Raw genomic sequence first — 22,690 nt, forward strand, 5'->3', positions numbered from 1 at the left:
CCTAATCCATTGTAGCATGACAGCCATCACAGACCTAAAGACTCTGATAAAATTTAAATCTAGTTTTGGCAAGGAAGAAGCTTTTGCAATTCACCACAATGATCTATAAATCCTCATTAACTCTACAGTACACTGCTTGATTAGAAATCTACTTAATCAAGATGCTTCCCAAGGAATCAATTTACACCTAATACTTGGTGGCAAGGACAGCTGCTTAATTAGGATTGTAATTTCAGTTAATTGGGACACCTTCAGGTGACGTGGGTGGCAACCTGTGTGTTACAGGTCAGTGCATCTGGCACCTTGCAGTGGCCACAGTCTGCCCTCATTGCAGGTTCACAAAAAGGTACCAAAAATTACCCAAAGCCACTTGCCAGTGGATCACAACCACCTTCTCATCCATAACCCTGTAAGATCTCCCCTGAGTCAAACTATTTAAAACAGGGAGATGTTTAATACAGTACAGAAAGGTGCTTAGCTACTTGGTCAGCCTAATTTTAATGAAAATATTCAGCCCCTACAATAGCCAAGATTCTTCCTTCTTAAAAAGGCTTAAGGAAAGATTAATCAACAACACATGGAAGGTAAAACCACATTTTTTAAAACATAAAATGTGCAATTACATGATGTTCATTAAAGCATAGTCTTACCTGGAGCAACTGCTGAAAATTAATTTAAACATGCTCTCTAAAATTTAGACTGAATAACCAGAATTCAACATTTAATTCAATAAATAATATTAGCACACAAAACCTGTTGGCATGGAAGATGGTCTGCAGGCTTATTAAAATGAGCCAGCTGTGATTTCTGAACTATGATTCAAAAAGTTGGTATCTTCCTTTTTGCATTAATTTTTCTATTGCAATATGGAGTCTATGGTACATTGTTTTCATAAGATGCAGCTCTAATGAGAGACTAAGAACGTTCAGTGTCTTCAAGTAGGTTCAGATGTTCCAATTTTGCCATTACACCTGTGCAGAATTAAGAGCACAAGACCTCATGTGCTGAATGTTGATTGCTGCTGAAAAGTAGCTGGGTGGCCTATCTATGCAGCTATTAAAAATGACAGAATGGCTTGGGTTGAAAGTGACCTTAAAGATCCCCTAATGCATCCCCTCTGCCATGGGCATGGACACTACCTGCTGACCAGAGCCCCATACAACCTGGCCTTGAACACTTCCAGGGATGAGGCATCTACAGTTTCTCTGGGCAGCCTGTGCCAGTGCCTTACCATGCTCAGAATAAAGAATTTCTCTCTAATATCCAATCTAAATCTCCCTTTTCAGTTTAAAACCATTGCCCCCTTGACCTATCACTACAGTCCTTGGTAAAAAGGTTCTGTCTTCCTTATAAACCCACTTTAAACACTCAAAGGCCAAAATCAGATCTCTGGGGAGCCTTATCTTGTCCAGACTCAAAAACTCCAAGAGAGGTACTTCAGCCCTCTGACTATCCTTGTGGCCCTCTCTGGACCCACTCCAACAGGTCCACATCCTTCTTATTTTGGGGATCCCAGGGCTGCATGCAGCACTGCAGATGGGGGTCTCACCAGATCAGAGTGGAATCTCCTCCCTCATCCTGCTTCTCTTTGGGCAGCCCAGGATTACTGTAGAGACCAATGTCTGAATTCCAGAGAGCTGAGATTATGATTAAAGCTCAATTAATCCATTTTAGCCTGTATTTGCAATTGAACTGTTTGGCTGATTCCTTCTCAACAAAGCATTATCTACAACTGAAGATACAGCTCAAATAAAGGAAAGGACAAAGAGGAAGCTGCATATTACTTCCACTGAGCTCTGCTAATGAAAGCAGAAAACCCCCAACACGTTTATAGGGCATATACACCACCTATGGCAGCAGTGACACCACAGCTTTCTTAACTGCTGTCACTGGGAACTTCCTGTAAACCAGTGATGGAGCATTTTTGCAGACAGCTTCAGAGGATTCTTCCCAATGAATTTCTTGTTATTCATATATGTAAGGACCAAGACCACTGCCAAAAATAATACTGCCTTGCTTTCAAAGGTAAGAAACACACTGTGTTCCTTGTAACATTAGGAAAACAAAAACTTGCAGGAGAGGAAGCAACTTAAGAGTGTGCACCAAATACATTTCACATGAAAATGTGCCTGGCCAGCATTTCAGATGGCTATCTTGGAGATTTTGCTGTATGTAATGCATTTTAAGTCTGGGGTTTTGGTTTTGGTTTCTTTCCCAGAAAAGGGGGATTTATAAAATCTTGCTGGGAGAAGAAACCTTTTTCTCCACTATCATTACCCTTATGCCCCCACAGACCTTGCAAAACCACTACAAGGAGCTTAAAGCCTATTTTCCAGTATCAGTGCCAGCAGTAGCCTATTACAACACCTGCGATGACGATAATGAAAACTGTTTCATAAAACCCTGTGGCAATTACAGCTGTGTACACGCTGCTCATAATAGCAGTTTTAAAAGACATTAATTATGCTCTGATCCTCAAACTAGACTGATTAGTCATAATGATGTTACACAATGATTCACACTCTAGATGACTCATACAGAGAGGCTAATTATCCAGTAGGACTTCCGTAAGTCTGCTGTTAAATGAGAGAGCTTATTACAGGACTGAGGGTTCCTGTTGAATGAATGAAAAAGAAAGTGTGGAGAAAAAAAGAGAAAATCAGTACTTCCAACCAGGTAGTATTAGATACCTACCTTGAGTAATTTGCATATTTCATTCGAGACACAGGTTTCCTCTTAGCTGTGACCATGTGTTTTATTAAGGAAATACCTTGCAGTTTTATTATACAAGTAAAATCCCTCTTTAGGTGTTTAAGGTTGACTTTGTACATGTCTGCAGATTATTAGTCTTAAAAAAAAAGGCAAAGATCCTTGTGACATGGCAAAATATTTTTCCAGCTTCCATAAAAAATAGTACTCTTTTTCTCTGCTGGTAGAACACATTAAAATTTACTGTGTTAAGTGCCCCCTGTAACTTTTACAAAAGTCATAAACAAAAAGATGCAAGCAAACTTCCAAAGTACACTCTGACAGCCAATGCTCTGCGAATACTTTATTACACAAATTACATTCAGCTTCTGAAAATAGTGTTCTAACAGTGATACCATCTAAAAATAAGACATTCCAGAAACACATTAAGTTAGGAAGAAGAAAAAAATTAGAGACTTTTTTCTTTCCTTCAATGCAATATCATGTTTGTGATTTAAAAAAATAGAAGAAGACTTAGCAGCTTCATTTTCTTGTGGCACTGTATATTCTCTGTAATGCAACAGGTTAAGGACATTGAAGAGGAAAGGCACAAAACAGAAATTGGCAACTCAATAATTATGGAAAAAATACTTTGATGAAGCAGATAGTAAGACTTATTTACAAGATCCCCATATTTGATGATAAAATACTACTGCTTTAAATCAGTCCTGCAATTAGAAGACTTTGCTTTATTAAGATGCTCACATAAAAACTAACAGCACTGATATGGAATTTCCATATCCTCCTTCACTTAAAAAACATAACTAAAACCAAACAAAAATTAAAGGAATCAGTGTACAGCCCCACACAGACTAGAATAGTTTACAATTAAATATACAAGATCTTAAACGTGCTTAAGGGAAAACAAATCTGACATTCTGGGTTGAACCATATAATGGAGAACTCAAAGGTTTTTTTCAGGATGATGAAGGTGCTGGTGGCAGTGGAGATGCTGAACACTCTTCCTCAGAATCAGTGCCATCATCTTCATCTTTTTCTTGATCACTTCCTTCAGTGCTCAGCCGGTCAAACCCTTTCCGGCTGTAGCCTTTGTGACTTGCAAAGAAGTTCCCAAGGTTAATTCCACCACTGCCTTTCCCTATGGAAAGGAAAGGATTTTCATAAGTATTGCTCTAACTGCAAGGGAGGAATAAAAATCTATCTACTAATTAAAAAGTATAGTGGTGATTCTTTTAAGTGTCCTTCCAGAAACTGTTTTTAAAGCTTCAGCACATGAGTCACAAAAGTAATAGGAAAGAAGAAGGAAATTAAGATTAAAAGTAGAAATTTCAGACTATGCCTTTTTAACATAGTCTGGATTTCATTAATTCTATACAGGTTACTGGCGTTCCTACCCATCTGCCCTTAGTTTCAAAGTGCTTCATTTCATTCACCAGATCCACAATAAGTCATTATAGCTCCTGCTCTCCCACTGGTAGTGACTCATCCTCTTTAGTGGGCAGACAGTGACAGATAAAAGTTGCTGTAAAAGAAGTTTTCAAAAGCCCCTGATCTTTGCCCCCAATCCTTCCTTTGAGAAAGTTCCATCAAATCTGTTAGTCAACATGAATACACAAAAAAAAAAAAGCCTCCAGTTAACTGCATTTGAAAACATCTTCAGTGACTACTTACCTCTAAGTCTGCCTAAAATTCTGCCTGAACTAGAATCTAGTTTGCGTTCCCCATCAGCTGAAAAACAAAGTAAATTTCAAAAATAAGCTAAACCCCCAGTGTTCTGTGATCAAATGATCTTATTTTCTGATAAAAATCACAGACATTAAACAAACCAATCAGCAGCTCTAAGAAGCACTCTATGGCAGCACTGCAATAGAGTAGATTACCAGCATATTTGATATGCCATCTAGCACTTTTGGTATGCTAACACATTTGAATACAAAAGCCAGGAAACTGTATGCTGAAATCTTCAAATAAAATACATCCAATTCAGTTGTGTAGCCATATTAGACTGCTGAATGGCCTACTCTGTCAGAGCAGGTCCTGACAGTGGCAGAACTGTGTTGTGCACTCTGTGTACATTTTCTTCTCTGGAAGAAAGTATCTTGCTAAAACAACTTTGTGATACAAAATAACAAGTCTAGAGATCAAATGCCTATCACAGTCTGCCAATTTATGCAAAACAATGTTATTATACAATACAAATTTAGAACCACTCACATAACTTCTAAGTACAAATTAAAGCTTTTGGAGCTATGGATTAAGCTGCACTATGAGAGCATGTCTGACTCACAGAACTGACTAGGTAGGAGAGAGCAATAATACATAATTTCTTATCTGTTTTCATTTTGCTTGTATCTCTGTAATACCCATATGGAGTCTTTTGTTCTCAGCAGGTTAAAGATCCCATACTAAAAAAATTAAACCTACACTTGCAGTATTAAAATTTCTGAATTCTATGCACTATTGAAGGCTCAGGGGGCTGCAGGTGCTGAGTCCCTGCCACGCTGTGAGTTTGCATGCAGCACCATTGCAACTATTCAGGAGGACAAAGGTACAGGGAGCTGCTCTCTTCATACCCTCACCCCCCAGTGTTCAGTGATATTTGGAACTGGAATAATAAAAGCCTGTTCTCTAGAATAGTTACTCACAGTTACCTCCATAGACAGTTGTCTTCCTCCACCGAATAAATACTAAAATTACGAGCAGGACAACAACAGGGATAATAAGAAGAGTTGTAATAAGAACAAAGGAAACTCCAGTGCTGCTGGCCTGTTGGACCAAGTGTTGCTTATCCACATTCTTTAGAGGGTCTCTTGATTCTTGATTGTTTTTCAATCTGGCTTCAACAATTGTTTCTGATTCTTTAAAAAGAAAAGAATTTCCATATGTAATCCGTATGCATCAAGCTGTTGTTTGAACAGCTGTTGCAGAGCAAAGTGTTACAGGAAACAACAAACTAGGATGCCTTAAGTGCTTTGTAACAAGGAAACAAAAGACAAACTCTTATGGAGACATTTTTGGCTTTTGCTGATACTATCCAAAATAAAAGGAAGAGCAATTCTGATTGATACTGCTCACTAGCAAAGATTCCCTCCCCTTTTCTCAAATGAGGAAAGGAGATGTGTCAAATAGTTTTGTCCTAAAAAGTATCTACTATTTAAAATATAGGAAATTACCCCAATTATCCATTTTTGCAAATAATCATGTGGTGTAACATCATTTAAACATCCCCTTTTGACAAAAACATTTCCACAAGAAATACAGAAACCAGTATACATCATATTATAAACACAAAGAAAAAGTTTAAAGATCTTTCTCATAAAACTGTGACAAAGGGTTGATTTTTGAACTGTTACATTCCATTAAGGAATTTTGGTTCCACAAATCTGGAGAGCTTTTGAAAACTACATTTAGTCATTGCTGACTAATTTGTTAACTTTATACCCACAAGGAGAAAAACTATTTCAGAAAAATCTTTATGATGTTGCAAATGCTTTGTAATAATTTTTAGCGAGTAAAACTGTCTAGCTATGTATTTTGAATTCAGACTGAACAGCATTTCTTAACAAGTAGCTGCATCACAAACACTTTAAATCAACACTGTTTTGATTCTGTATCAAAATTAAAATGAAGTCCCACTCTGAAGGAAAGTCAAATGGTTCAGTTTAGACTCAAAATTAATACAATGATAAACAATATCATTGTTATCACAAGTACAAGGATAACAGTGACACAATGAAAATATGCTGTCTGTTCAAGATTTTCCTCCACCATCTTTCCCACCTCTTGGCAAAGTTACAGTTCTCCATATATTTTCCCCCATGTCACAGTTGCAGTCCGTCACCAGGAGGCTGTGAGAGCACAGGCCACTCCCCTCCATTTATTAAGCAGATGACACAATGAAAGTCTATTGGCTCTTTCTTTTCTCCCAGTGGAGCTGAAAGATGTTAATTTCAGCCTACCTACTCTAAACAGGTTTAGACATTCTTACTTAAAACCTTTTCCTTACCGTGGTGTTACTATGGCATTTTTCCTCTATGACATTAGAAGTGTCAGCTAAAGAAAGCCAAAAGGCATTTACATATCCCTAGATATACAGCATGCTTTAATGTCAACACTTCCCTTTTGAGTGCTTCAGGCAGGCTGGTGTACCAATGGAGATAAAATAAAAGGATTACAGTGATGGCAGTAAGCATTTCATTGTTTCATTAGCCTTCTTTTTTCTACTTTATTCTATATGCTTTCAACTGGCAGTTGGGGTTTTTTTACTTTTCTCTGTCTGCATATACATGGCTGAAGCAAACTACATAAACTCTGAATTTAAGCAAAGAAAAACAAGAACATTTGAACATTTTAAATGCTTTTATAAATAGTACCATAATGTGGTACTGTTTTTCTGAGAGGTAAATGAGCTACATAATAGAATACAAATGGTTAAAATTACTTTTCATCTACCGTAATTATTATTTTACTCCTTTGAACCTCCTCCATGTGTACTGTCTCCTTATGTTGTTCCTATATGATTTAATTTTCTTTTTCCTTTTTTTTTTTTTGGTTTTCATGCAGATTAAATAAATAAAAAGTCTAGTAAATCTATGGGAAGAAATGTAAATAGAAAAAAATAGTATTTCTTGCCATATGGTGTGACTGACAAGGCTGTGTACTAAAATACTACACAGGAATATAAACCAATTGTCATTTAAAAAAATCCTTTTTTTGGTGGTGGAGGGCTGTAGAGCGGGGGAGGGTGCTGGAGAGTAATTGTCACAAGTTGTATTTTAGAGCTATTTCTGCATCTAAGGGAGATGCCACAGATACCAATCTGGACCATACCAGATGGTAGGATGGAATTAACCTACTAGAAAAATTTTTATTCTGTGACAGTGAAGCACTTGTCATCACTGGAAATGAAATGTTTAGGTTGGCTGTGAAACAGCATCTACCAGGTAGCAGTGTTACAAGCTTCCTTCTAGTGCTTCCTATAGGAACTCACAAAAAACAGAACAGTCAAACTAGTCAGCATTTTGTCCCTTCAGCTTGGCAGAAGCAGCCCTAGTCTATGTGAACATACTGAGCCCTTCATTTTCATTATGAATCAGACTAACCTTTTGTCTCCTGTACCTCAATACCAGCCTTTTTAACTGACCGATGTTCCATGTCTGTAAAACAAAATCATTCTTCAGGACAACTGATATTTCAGAAAGGCACTCAGTGACATTTTCCTGCTAGCTGTCTCATATGTACAGTGCAATCCTATAGTAAACATTCTTATCAACACTTGAATTTCACCACAGAGAGTCAATATAAACTATTCAGTAGCTCACAAGGCCAGAGGAAAAAAAGGAAGAGATCAGTTAATGAAAGTTGCTTGCAATAATCAGCTTTTATGAAACAGAAAGATTTTATGTGTATGCCTAAAGGCTCATAGATTCCCAAGAGATAAAACTGTTTACTATAATCAAAATAATAGTGAATTAAAGGCTGGTTGAATCAGGGTTTCTTAGCTACTCTTCTTTTATACTTCAGCAAAAACTAAAAAGAAAATTTTATACAAGTACTTCCCTTATCTAACCTGTAAAAATTCCATTACTTTTTTCTTCTCATGTTTCTTTGAATAAAAGCTGAGAATTGTCCATGTTCAGTTTACTAGATGCAGATAAAAACATATCCAAACAGAATTACAATTTATCTGGTCCAGTCTCCTGTTATTAAGAGCAGCTGATACCAAGTGCCCCAAAGGAAAATCTATCAATTATAAACAAGACAAATAAGGAGTAACTAGCTAGCTTAGTCATTTATAGCAGCGAACTCTTACTGGATGACTAACATCCTGAAACCTAAGACTTTACGTCTGTCATACATTTTTAATCCCATATAATGGAGCAGTGGATTATATTTTTATTCCTGTAAAACATGTAACCTCTCTCTGAATTCTACTAAATTGATGTCTGACTAATCAGGTTCCTCTCCCTGAACTGAGGCTGCTTGCCTTGGGGATTACTAGATTAAAAATGGCAAGTGTCTCCTCTGTATGGAAACAGAACTTCAAATTATACTAGATTAATTTTCTAGTGATAAATGCTCCCAATGAAATTAATAAAATTTTTAAGTTGACCTGTGTTTTTATTGTACACCTTGGGAGTTTTCTGCATGATAACCTCAAAGGAAGCAGTTGAGTTCTCAGCAAATGATACACTGAAATTACTAGAGTAACACTTTTGTTTAAGTTACTTTTTTGTTACTGACAAAGGATGTGTAAGGTAAATGCATGTTGATTCCTTCTGTGACAAACTGGTGTGCCCAGGACTCTTCTTTGACAGAGCACACAACAATGCTGAAGAACAGTCTTTTAATGAAAACTGAGCAGCAGCACACAACTGCTGCAAGTGAAGCTTGTAGTGCACTTTAAATCACTCATTATGCCACTAGGCTCTTGATAAGTGATACTGATCTGAAGGTACAAAATGTGAAGTTAGGACATTAAGAACAAAAAGAACATACTTCCCACAGATACAAACTTCCACACTGCTTTGGCATGAACATCTCCCACAAATACTGTTCTGTCTTCTGAAGCAACAATATCATGTGGCATCTCAAAGCTCTGTGAAGATAAGCAGTCACAGATTAGCCTGAAGTGTCTATGCTTTCAGAAGGCCCCCTTAACACCTATCATGAGCCTGGTCATGTTCAATCCTTCTTTAGACTGGAAAATGCAGCAGGTGCTGGTTTGAAACCCAAATGTGTGAAATGAAAGGAATTCCATTTCTATTGAATGTTTGCCTTCTCCAGGGATAACAACATAGAGATTATTCCATATATTAATGCTAAAAAATATACTAATATTATTTCTATTCATACTATTATATTCCACTTTATCTGCTGAAATATGTATTTTCAAAAATAATCTTGGTTTGAAGCCTACACATTTAGTTTTTGTTAAAGTTCATATGAAAAACAGCTATTTGCTATACTCAGAAAAGAATAACTCTCAATATAATTTAAAGTTGGATTGCAAATAAAAAGTGTATGTTGTACCAATAAGTGGGAATATTAACATTCATTCTTTAATCTAAGGCAATATATAGAAACTATTAAAAAAAATCCACAATTTTTATGTACAATAGGGCATGAAGAACACTTAGCCTTAACATACTCACTAGTGTTCTGTAAAGAGGGATATAACCATACAGTTGCATATTATTTCTGCTTAGGAATGAGCTCTATTTCTTTTACAAATTACTAGCATCTAAATATATGAATCTTTCAATTTCTTCTTTATTCTCTTAAATTAACTTTTAAGAACAGTAATGACAGTAATAAATAGGCTTATCCTACTTGAAGATATTATCTGTAGGAATCATCTAGAAGATAGTATAATTTTCAGATGTGTACCACATGTAGAAGCTAATACCCAAAATACTAGCATTTTTATTCAGTACTATAAATAATTCCTTTTGAATACCTTACATTATAAAGCATCTTATTTCCAGCAATAAGCAATTTTCCAACTTCTTATGGAAGTTGGAAAGGTAAAACATTCCTAATGTTCTCATATATATAATTGTATATAAAAGGCACTCTGTGCAGTACTCTACCTTTCTAAGTGGAATGAAATTATCAATTATTTCTCCAGTAGAGAAATTCATCACAAATCCTTGCACTGATTCCACCTCTCCAGGATAGGGCATTCCATTAACTGCAAAGAGGAGACCACCTGCAACAACATTAGATCTGCCTTAAGACCCCACACATAGCAAACTGCAGTGAAGATGGAGCTGTAATAGTTTAGATGAAAAAAGGCTGTCTGAGAGACAGAGAGACAAAAAGATAACAAGAAGCTAAACTACAAGAGGAAAGTTAAGTGAGGTATAACTCACTGAAACTTTGTCATTTAAGAGATGCACACTTAATTCATATAAGAAGAACCAGCAAGGCAATTATTTTACATATAGTTTAAATGCAAAAGAAATGTGAAGGTGTTAAAAAATAATCTCAAGAATGCTGTGCTGCGGATGGTTGACCTGATAGCAGAAAGTTCTTTCAATGCATCAAAGGAAGAAAGTTAGATGGGGAGTAAGTGGGACCACAAAAGGTTAAAATGTGAAAGGGGACTTGAGGATTAGACAACACAAATCAGTTTGAAACGGGATTAGAATTTATGGGCAATATGTCTGTAGAAAGATGCTATGATGAACAGATCAGAGGTCACCTCCTAAAACTGCTAAATAAAGGGTTTGTGGATGCATGGTGAATAGGAGAGGAATGACTACAAAATGCAACCAAGCTTACACACACTCTCAGAATGCCTCTTTCCACTGTCAGAGACACACAGATATCAAGCCTCTCATCCAGCACAGCCATTTTTTACATTCTTGAAGATGCAAAAGAGAGAAACATGATATTAAATTTAGTATTAAGGAATCAGGAGCCCAGCATGCCAAAATTCCTCATCCAGTTCTTAACATTTACCTTACCTTCAGTATAGGTATCTAAAATTCTAATCCCAAAACTTAATAGAGTAATTTTAACCAGGCTGTGATATTAAAAATCACAATGTTTTCTGTTTGCTTTCAGCTCTCTGATTTCATGAAACAAAAAACCCTTCTTGTTCATTTGGTCTTAATTTTGCTCTCTTCAATGGAGTTCAAAATTAATATTTAGAAACGTTACTATTAATAATAATTCATTATTTACTGATTAACTGTGTAGTCACCAGGAAGCAGCAAGATTGTCTACTTGTTGACATCACATTTAGGGAGTAATCAGTCATTTTTTAGAAACAGAGATTAGACTCAAGCTTCCCTCATCCACAAGCAGGAAAACAAGTAGTTCTCAAATTTTCCATTGCATCAGGACTACTCTAAAAGATAATTAATATTCATCCTAAGATAACACATTAGCACTTCAGGAAATAACACTGACATCCTGGCACAAAACAACTACTTGAAATATCAAGAACAAGAAAAAAGATTACCTGGAACATATGAAACTGCAAACAACTCTCTTCCAAATGCTTTGTGTTTGATCTCTCTTGTGAACTCCCCAGTCTCCAGCCTAAAGCACTGAATTCGACCATTTTCTCTGTCTGCAACACACAGCTGACCTAAGTCAGGGATCAGGGCTAAGCTGTGAGGGATACAAAACTGCCCAGGCCTGGGTCTGCCCATAGAAGTCTCTGCAACAAAAAAACCCCCACAAGTTTGTGTCAAAGTACACACTGAAACTATTGGTTTTACTTAGAAACAGCAGTATGCCACATAATGCAATGTAACCCTGGGAAGATTAGGGTCAGCTTGCTCTCTTCCTAGCATTTAGGTATATAACTCACAGTAGCCTACTGTGTTTTCTTTACAAATCCCAAATTTAGAATTTGCAATTTCCTGGGAATATTCAACATTGTTACAGTGATACATAGATCTGAGTCAGACAGAAATATAATTATTCATAGCACTTAAAATAGATGAAATTACAGCATAAATCTGGCAAAAAATGATTCCTTCCTTACGTGTTAAAAAAAAAAAAGGCTTTATGAAAGTCAGAATATTTTCTTGACAAAATAGGACACAACAATATTTATTCTGAAAACAAGGTAACAAACCCCCACTTTTTATTTTTAGGAAATATATAACCACTACAAGTAGGAAAAGCAAAGAGAAAATTTGGATGCAAGAACAAGGCTGAACTTCATGTAGCACCTGGAAGGTATTTCAGTTATAGAAATTAATTTTAAAAAACTAATAGTAATATCAGCAATATAAGTTTGTGGTAACAGCAGTATGGTAAAGCACCAAGAGCCCTGACTGTACCTTCTCCCCACTGCATCACATACAGTCCATTTGGAGAGAACTGAATAATCCGACTGTTGCAGTAACCATCAGAGACGTAAATGCTGCCAGTGATTGGGTCCACGGCCACATCAGTTGGTTGACAGAAATGATTTTTGTCACTGCCTGGTTGCAAAGGTACTCCTAAGATCAGTAATGGTTCTTTGTCATTGGCTCCTAGTTTGAAAACCTTTTTTCAGTCAAAAGGAAAAGAAAAGAAGTTTCAGTTATGGAAGGTGAAACCTGAGACCTAGATGGCCTAGGGAAAAACTCCTACCACTATGTATAAAATAAATTTACATATCAAACATAATCTTAATATATTTGCCATAATATTTATTATTAGGTTTTCAATAGTCCTGATTCTAGGAAACTTCTGCTTAAAATACAAATTTCCCATCATTACAAAGCAAACAATTTAGTTTTACTTCATAGATTTAAGTGCATCAATATGCAAAAGACATAGAAGAAAATTGCAGAGGGATCTTGAAAGGCTGGAGAGAGGGGCTCCATGACAACCTCATGAAATTCAACAAGGCCAAGTGCAGGATCTTGCACCTGGGTTGGGGCAATCCCAAGCACAAATACAGGCTGGGAGGAGAAGGAATTGAGAGCAGCCCTGAGGAGAAGGTGTTGGCTGATGAGAAGTTCAACATGAGCTGGTAATGTGTGCTCACAGCCAGAGGTTAACCATGTCCTGGGCTGCACCCAGAGCCCCGTGGGCACAGGGCAGGGAGGGGATTCTGCCCCTCTGCCCTGCTCTGGTGAGACCCCACCTGCAGAGCTGCCTCCAGCTCTGGGGTCCCAGCACAGCAAGGACATGGAGCTGCTGAGAGAGTCCAGAGGAGGCACCAAGGTGAGCAGAGGAATGGAGCACCTCTGCTATGAGGAAAGGCTGACAGAACTAGAACTGTTCAGCCTGGAGAAAAAAATGCTTCTGGGTGACCTAACTGTGGCCTCCCAGTTCCTGAAGGGAGCCCACAAGGAAGATGGAAATTAACCTTTTACAGCTGCATGTAGTGACAGAATTCCCCATTCAGGTGGGAATGACTTCAAACAAGGAGTAGGTTTAGATTAGATATTAGAAGGAAGTTCTTTACCACAAGATTGATGATGACACTGGTGAGGATGCCCAGAGAAGCTGTGGCTGTCCCACATCTGAAAGTGTTCCAGGCCACACTGGATGGCACCCTGAGCAACCTAGCCTAGTGGAAGGTGTCCCTGCCCATGGCAGGGCAGCTGGAACGAGATAATCTTTAAGGTCCCTTCCAACTCAGACCATGATTCCATGGTCTGAGTTTACGATTCTATTATTTCTACATGCTATGTCCTTGTAGCAAATTATTCAACACAACTATATTCCATGAATAGGGGTGAATTTCTGCAGGCACATTCTTAATGTTATTCTAAACAGGCCTAGATAGGCAATGTATGTCAAATCTCTAGGAAAATAAAAAAATATTTTTAAGCAAAATATTATGGTCCTGATGCTAAATATTCAGAAACATACCTGATGAAGAGCTACATCAGTGACCCAGTAGTTACCATTTTTATCTACACTCAATCCATGTGGTAAATAAAATCTGCAAGCATAAATGTAGAAGAATGAAGTTAAAATCATTTTTCTGGAAGAATGATATAGATGCAAAGATTTCATTTTTTATCTACAGATTAAAAACAAACATTGTACATACTAACTACATGTAGCATTTAATGAAAAATACAGCTTTACAGCTCAGAATTTTCTTGACAAGACTGTCTCAGTTATGAAATTCAGTTGATCTCAGATATCTCACTCAGGCTACCTTAGCATCTACAAGGACAATGTACAATATTCACTTCTGTTAATCTGGCTGGTAGATGCAATTATATGGAATGTTAGAAAATAAACTTTGTTTATTTACTTACTTGAAGATACTCAGGCTACAGCTACATAATTGTATATAAATGCACAAACATAATATAAAACACATAAAAATGAGTTTAGTATGGAAATATTAGTTTAATTAGTAAGAGAAAAAGGAAACCCAACTTACAGACTTTTGCCTGTGGAATGAAGCAGTTCTGCATTACTTGGATTCAAAACAATAATTGTGTTCTGTTCAATTGGTCCAAGTCCTCTTTGCTGATAGACAAATTTGCTGTCAAAAGAACTGTACAAAAACAGTTGAATTGAAAGCCAGCATTAGAAGGTTTTACTAATGAACAATATACACACAAGTTAAAGCTAAGTTTTTTAGTTCAGTTTCCAGTGTGGGATTATTTGCTTCATTTTTTCTTTAAATATAAATCTTATTACATCACTGTATGATTGTAAGAGTTAATACTGTTGCATGTCTGCATTTTCTACTGAGGCTATGACTTCTAAACTAAAGGAGCACCAAATCAACACAGCAAAAATTAAAGATAGTCCTAAAGCAAGAAAGTAAAAACCCCTTTTCAAATTATTTTTAAAAATAATTTCATTGTCATGGCAACCCAAAAATGAGAAATTCAGCAATATAGCCTAAGAAAAAAATGTAGGGAATCATCAGGCCATACCTACCAGTACAACCAGGTATACTTTGTACCATCTAAGGCAGTCTGTGCATATTTGTGTGTCTTCTGCTTTATATTTTTTTCATATGCAGTTCAGTATATTGCTAGAGCTTACTACTACAACATTCAGTTCTTACAGTTCTTATCCTTTTCACAGTGTGCTTACACAAGACTATAGGATATTCTATGCATTCCTCCTAATCCCACAATATTGCACTCAATTTTCAGGGTACATGGAATATATTCAGAAAAACATTTGAACATCTCACTATTTCATACATTAAGAATCAGGATAAACTTTCCAGAGGACATTTACTAGGAATGAAATTTTCATATGCTTCCAAAAAATAAAAATATCGTTATCTGTATCCTTACAAAGACTCTTACTCTAACCTGTTAAAATATATGTTCAGCTTTTAGTGAAGGTAAACAGACTGTAAAATATTTTGAACAACATTTCAGGCTAGATGTTAGTGCATGGTGTTTGATGTGAATGAAAAATGCATGAATACAAGGCCCATTCCCTGCATTCACTTTTTAAAATCCATTTGTTAATCCCAAGAGAAATCCAGCCCTGATTGATGTTACTTGGTAAACAAGAATATACTTTGTAGTCACAGAGAAGGCTATGAATAAAGCTATTAAAACTATATATTGTACAGTTCTAACAGTCTCACATATTCATAACATTAAATATTTATATATCTAGAATATTTAATGTGGAAAAGCAATATTGGCTGTATATATAACCAGAAAAATCAATACAGAATGTGTTTAAGCTTCTGCATAGGCTATGATTAAAAAATAATATTTAGATACTACCATTGTATATAGTAACCATCTGTAACTATTGAATTTCTGGTAGAAATAAGTCTGATGTCAAAATAATCTTTTTGACTATGAATGGTGAAAGCTACTAAAACTCTCCCCAGAGTTCTGCCATCATGAAGACGGAGAGAATGGATAAATGGTAATGACATACAAAAGCCTATACTGGTGTTGTACCTTCTTGTTTGAACATCATTCAGCAGGTGCTGTTATATTCTTTACTGTTCATGACAGTAATCTGCCATGACAAGTTCTCTTCATTTTGAAGTTTTATTTTAAAAGGAGTCTAACACTCATAAGGGCTTGCTCTAGCTATGGATTACCAAACTGTAGCATCAACAATGGACAGACTGAACTAATCTTATTTTTAATGTACATAGCTAACTGCAGAAAATCTACACAAATAATCAAAGAAAAGGATCTTAGTGATGGTAGATATAGTACAAAACAAGCCCCATTGAAAACATGATTGTATCTGCAGAACTGACTATCTAGACTAAAAGTAATTACTGGCTTTCCTTGTTATGATTTTGATTCTTAGTAATGGTGCTGTCTAGATGCCTAAGTATTTCCTGCTATTCCCAGCTCTTCTGGGAACTAAGTGATTTCAGTGTAAACAAGAGATTGTATGGTATGCAGAGAAATTCTAGTGAACTTGAGTCTATAGAAGTTCATCTTCTCCCTGTCAAATGTCTTTTCTAGGAGGATGACTAGAATGCTACAAAATCGTAGTCACTCTTTTCTTCCAGTGCTTAAGATTAATTTCCAGGCAATGTTCCTTTGTTTTAACTGATAAATAAGAACACAAACAATACTTACAGCTTAAAAGCAGCAAGACCAAAACCACACAAAGAGAACAACTAAACACAGTAATCATATTGCTCTAAAACATTATTTCCTGATAGGTTCTGCACTTTGATACTGAAGGACAAATAAAACCTTCTGCACATCTACTACTTCTAATTCCACAGTTATGTTTCCACTTCTCATCTGGCCACTCCACACTAATGCAGACAATTTCTTATAAAAATCTAGTATCCTTCTTTTGGACTACATAGTAAATTTAGACAGACCACCTGATCTCAGAACCTCTGAAAGCACAACCCTGAGGTCTATTCTTGATCAATATCCATCCCCATTGTAGTACTGTGTCAGTCTGCCTACCTTGATAAGAATGCATTAACAAGAATGTGACTGATATTCTCTAGTACGTTCTTTATAAATTGAATAAATAGCATACATTTTTCATCACAAAATGCAAAATAACATCCAACTGATTCACTGCTTAGCCAGCCGAATAGTTTTAATTTTTTTCATTCTACACAATATATGCTGCTAATAGCAAAGACTGCTCTGAAACTACCACGCTGTAGAAAAATCTTAATTATTTAAGAGGATTATTTTTTAAAAATCATATGCTGAAGGAATGCTACAGCAACTGCAAAGCTGTTACTGTATTACAGGGCTTATCATTGTGCTCTAAAGCATACCTTTGTGCTCTAAAGTAGACTGAAGTTACCTTTTGCAACAGCATAGATCATTCAACCAACTATATTGAGCTGAATGAGGATCCAGCTTTTGTGGCATATGTTTGTGGTAATCACATAGCCTCTGAAAAGAGACACAACTCTCCCAAGATTTTCCTGGGAAGCTGTGAGAAAGCTCAGAGAAAGAATTAAAACTGCCCAGGCTGTTTATTGATACGATTTTCCAGAGTGTGCTATTCTTGGTTCACCAACAGTGCAAGAGGATTTTACTCTAAGACCAATCAAGTCTTAGCTTAGCAAGTTGGGTTATAAAAGATGTGCTATTCTCCATTAAACACCTTCCTTTCACCTTCTGAAGACTGGAGTCTTTTGTTCCCATCCCTGACTCAACAGGGACACCTGTTAATAATGCATTGGAAATATTTGTGCATAGCCTAACAGCGCAAATTGTTTTTATTTGCTTCTATACTAAGGTGGTGAAGCATTGAAAGAGAAAATAAATTCTGGGCTTTCAAGCTATTGATTTATCCCATTTACAGTTATGTAAAGAATATTCTATTAACTGTGTATTTGCACCTAATGATAAAAGTTAAAAGTCTGATAACTTCTTATGCCTCCCCCCATACAACTGTCATGATGAACCCCTTCCAAACATCTTCTTTTTCCTTGAAAAATGAGAACACCCATTACTCCTTCCTTTTTCATCACAACACATGAAAGGGACCTCAAATTTAATGAACCAAAGATAAAAAGGGAAGGCTGACTGGGTGAGCACATTTGTGTGTGCCTCTTTTCCATGCCACAAGATGTGGAAAAAGAGCTTAACAACAGGCATGTTTTCAAAATACATTTTAAAATCATTGTACTCTAAATAAAAGGCCTACAGAGTTCTAGTTCAGCTGACTTAAGTGTCCCTATCAACACTAGATTTCCTATACATTGATTAGCTATGCTCCACAAAAAGAAAAAGAGGTAAGACTTAGGAACAAAACCCCTCAAGAACTAGGACTTAATGATTAGTTATCTTTATGGAAGGCCATGTGTAGTGTTACTGAGCAGTGGCGGTACATCCATGGATTTCCAGACTATGTATCACAACTCTAATCTTCTGCAGCCACAGCATAATGATGGTGAAGTCTATCTGTCTCTCAATATGGTTGATTCATCATGCATATCTTCTGTTTTAGGGAATGTTAATTTATTTTCTTTTGTTTAAAAACTGTAGGCTTTCCCAATACTGTGGGATATCAAACTCAAGTTTTGCACTCTGGATTGTTGGATACTTCAATTGCCAGACATTCAAAAATATGTATTTTAAAAGGACCAGCCTATTTTCAAATATTTAAAAAAATTGTTATTCAACAACACAAAGAATGGCACTTGTTCCTGAGTGGGAGTATGAAAAAACAGCTTTTATACAATACTTGAAGTCTGAGTAATACAAGTTGTATAATGCATCCTTTAGTCTGTATTTATATACACTTGAGCAGGAGACATCACTAACGCATGAGAACACTGTATGAGAAACAAGTGATTGCCTTATCTGCTGCATTATGTTATTTTTCTTGAAACCTAAGTAACTTAACTTTCTTTCATGAAACACTATTCTAAGCATAATTTGTTATCATAATGCTCAGAATTCTCTCCTATTTTTCTGACACAATGTTATCTTTAAATTAATTCATCAGGATTTGAAAATAGCCCTACCCTTTGGTCTTACAGCCATATATATGGATAACAGATGTTTAAAAAAAAGACAAAATAAAAAGAAACAATTTTTTTAAAGGGTATATTTAAAAAAGGTACCACATAACATATTACAGACTTGTACTACTTTCTTTCAGTATTCTCTTGCAATTTCAAAAGTACCCATATAAACACATACACAATTTTAAAAATCAAAGACACAACAACACTGTAAAAATAAAGATAGTGCTCTTCTAGAATTAATTCTGTTCTTAAGATAATATGCCTCTTTTCTTAAAAAAATATACTTCTATAGTTCTGTTCTTAAAATAATATACCTCTGACTATGTAGTTCTACAAATACTAGAAGGACCACCATTCTAGAGTTCAGACATTTTTTGGTTTGAGTGATGCTAAATGTAGTAAATGTTATCAAGTGAGTAGAATGAAGTTTGTTTTGAGAGAGTACCTTGTAACAATCCCTTTTTTTTTCAGTGTACATAAACACAAAGAAGAATGGACACAGCTTTGCATGTCTTAAACCCAAGTACTAATTGCAGTATACCATACAAAAACATTATTCACCCAGGCTAATTATTCCTGCTAAGACACATGGATAGCTAGGGATAATTACTCTCAGTGAATATCATACTAATGTGGTCATACAGTTTAAAGACCTAATGTACTATGTTCTTTTCCTCTAGAGACACATTCTTACTGTCTAAAGACATAATAACTCATCATCTTGAATTGTCAGTCACCATTTCTATTCTGAGTCTCTGAAAGGCACTTTCAGCCAAAAAACTGGATTTTTACATGGTAAAAGAACTTCAAACTGTCTTTCCTTGAGAATGTATATAAACAGCACACAGGAATTCAACCTTCTAACTCACCATCCAGCAAGGGTCTCTACTTACTTTTCATCCCAAACTCGATCACCTCTGTGGAAGACGACTAGGTTATTTTCAGGGTCCAGAGCCAACCCAGAAACTTGGCCTAGTTTGAGGTCTAAGCCAGGCCACTCCACAGCCTCTTCTATGTGGAAATCTGACCAAAGAAATAAAATTTTAAAAATATAAAAAAACAAAAATATAATAATGTAGCATATTTATTACAAAAATTCAAATATGGATACTGGCATTTGGTACAGACTGTTGGGAATTACATGGACATTTTCTTACATGCAGAATTAATTGAAGTTCAATTCCAAGCATAGTTTTAACACAGAAAAGCATGCACAAGCACTGGCAACCTACTCTGTGTAGATGACAGAAATATCAAAACTGCTTTTGGCTTTATTCTTTTCTCTAACTTATAAGGACACATGTATACATACTCTAGAAGTTTTAGAAGCTCTGTAAATACTTTCTACACTGAAAAATTACAAAAATATACAACTGAAATCAGCAGGAAAATTTAAATATTAACTATCAGTGTTTGACTAAAAATGCATAAATAAATACCATGAATCACTAAATTAAATATGTGGAAGGTGAATCATGTTTCCTTTTTTTCCTATTAAAGCTTTTAAGACTAAGAAAAGAAGACTTCTTGTACTTGTCTTAACTAAGGGAGAGAAATTTAGTTTCAGAGATTAACATTAAAAGATATAAGTATGGTCTCTTCAATCTCTCTTATGTAAAAGTAGACTGACAAGGATAAAAGGCACAAACTGTTCAATATTTAAAAAGTTGAGGAGAGTTGACTGCAAGGATTAATTTCTCACAGATCACCTACTTAAATACTACTAGAAAGAGATTGCTCTTGTGCAGATCTGACAGTGTATTAAGAGACAAATGAACCAGATTATCAAAAATAAAAAATGTAACGGCAAAAGAGATCTCACTAATTCTGATAAAATAGAAAGAAAAATTCTAAAATTTCTTCTACATGTTAGGAAAATCACGACTGCTTCTCTTCAGAAATTGATTTGTTGAGCATAATTCAGGTATTTCTACAATGCATAATTAGCAAGTAGGCACATACAGCCAAACTGAAGGCAAGTAAGAAGCAATTTCATTGAAGTTATGTGAAACTGGAGCCACCTCACTAATAATCAGTGTGTTTGAAAGCAACCATGCTTTAATTTGCAACTTTCAGCTCACCCAGAGTTTGTGAGTTCTGCTCTGATCTTAAACACCAATCACTGGAGTACCATCTAGGCATGTGAAAAAGATTTCCAAATTCACAAAATGCCAAGGCATCCTGCTTTGAAAGAGGGCAGATCACAGACCTGAAAACACAGCACCCAAGGGCTCACCTTCACCCCGAAGTGATTTTCCAATGTAAGGCAAAATTAATGGGAAACAATGTAAAAAATCTTTAAGCCTGTGCAACCCATCTGACCTGATAATACCCTCCCCTTGCATTTCACTTGGAAGAGATACAGTCTGAGAAAGAACAACAGGAATGCAGGGGAAGGAAAGTCATTCTCTATAACCTATCCAAGAAATATGAAACCCGTGCTGAAAACCTACTGTAGACTAGGAGATGTTTTACCTGTTTGGACTGCAATATCAAAAGCTAGAGTAGGTGACCCAAAAGAAACCTAAAAGCTATCAGCAACTGCAGTGTATCCAGAACAGTAATCAGAAATTTCTAAAACAAGAAATCCTGCCCTGTAGAAATTTTAGCTGAACAAAAGCTGCAAACTAAAGAAAAAGCTGTTTAAAAAAATTATACATATTCATACTTCTGTAGAGCTGAGTTGATTACAGTGGGTGCAGTGCCAGGCTTATTCACAGAAGTTTGGATTTTGGAAGGAATAAGAGAATGGAAATTGAGTGTCTGCCTCCTCACTTGCTCATCCAATATCACTTTATATTAAATTTCAGAAAGCTTGTCTATGTTTCACGTTACAGAGGCCTCTGAACTGTTTTTCAAAAATCTGGAAAGAATAACAGGCTAAACATAGGACTTCTATTTTGGCCTCTATCTAGTCTCTCAGAAGACACATACTATAAAATATAAAATGTTTATACTTAAAGAAATGAAAGATTTCTGACAGATCAAAACAATAAAATGTACAGGGAAATACAATCTAATCACAAGAGCTCCAGCCTCACTAAAATCTTTAGATTTTATCACATTTTTTCCAAAATTTGTTAATTAGTATTGTATTTTCTTTTTCCTTTGCAAGTCCATATACAGGTTTATCTCAAGGCAACTAGTTTTTTACAAAAACTCACTAAATTTAGACTTCCTTTATCTAAGACTTATTACTATTTCCCTACAAGAATAAGGGGTCCATAGAACAGTTTCATATGAGACTAATGAAAATTACTTTCCCCACTGAAGTAATTTATAATTACTTAGAAAAAACAAGATCATCAGTTTTCTTGTGAATGAGATCTCTAAAGTAGGTACTAGATCTTCTAGTTTTCAACTTGGAGTAGTTAATTTAAAAAAAAAAAAAAAAAAGGAAGAATTACCTAAATTTAGAACATGCAATTAAGTCTCTAAAGAAATAGAAGATTAAAGCCTTATTTTTTTGATACACTTGCAATTTAATATCCAGAATTTCCTCGAAGATCATTCTAGCTTTTAACTTTGTGAACTCTAAGTCATGTTGCACTCCCTGCCATCAGAGCACTGATTTAAGTCTTGATAAATCTAATTAAA

At 35.8% G+C, this 22,690-nt stretch overlaps 1 protein-coding gene across 20 annotated transcripts in view; it reads right to left on the reverse strand.

The window, feature by feature from the left end:
- Positions 1-3,037: 3,037 nt before the first annotated feature.
- The window catches only part of PAM (peptidylglycine alpha-amidating monooxygenase), a 121,069-nt gene continuing 101,416 nt past the window's right edge, over positions 3,038-22,690 (reverse strand). For 5 of the 20 annotated variants that reach the window (XM_021543992.4, XM_021543988.4, XM_021543985.4 and 2 more), the window contains 11 exons: positions 19,987-20,116; positions 14,567-14,683; positions 14,041-14,113; positions 12,513-12,720; positions 11,681-11,881; positions 10,302-10,420; positions 9,208-9,307; positions 7,812-7,865; positions 5,355-5,567; positions 4,381-4,437; positions 3,038-3,847 (listed from right to left, as the gene is read on the reverse strand). In XM_021543992.4, the coding sequence (XP_021399667.1) occupies positions 3,666-3,847; positions 4,381-4,437; positions 5,355-5,567; positions 7,812-7,865; positions 9,208-9,307; positions 10,302-10,420; positions 11,681-11,881; positions 12,513-12,720; positions 14,041-14,113; positions 14,567-14,683; positions 19,987-20,116 (1,454 nt within the window). In that variant the 3' untranslated portion in view covers positions 3,038-3,665. The remainder of the gene's footprint in view (positions 3,848-4,380; positions 4,438-5,354; positions 5,568-7,811; positions 7,866-9,207; positions 9,308-10,301; positions 10,421-11,680; positions 11,882-12,512; positions 12,721-14,040; positions 14,114-14,566; positions 14,684-19,986; positions 20,117-22,690) is intronic. The other 15 variants (XM_021543993.4, XM_085566880.1, XM_021543987.4 and 12 more) reach the window with 6 other exon arrangements.

Source organism: Lonchura striata, chromosome Z (genome assembly GCF_050655825.1).
Source record: "Lonchura striata isolate lonStrDom1 chromosome Z, ASM5065582v1, whole genome shotgun sequence".
NCBI lineage: Eukaryota > Metazoa > Chordata > Aves > Passeriformes > Estrildidae > Lonchura > Lonchura striata.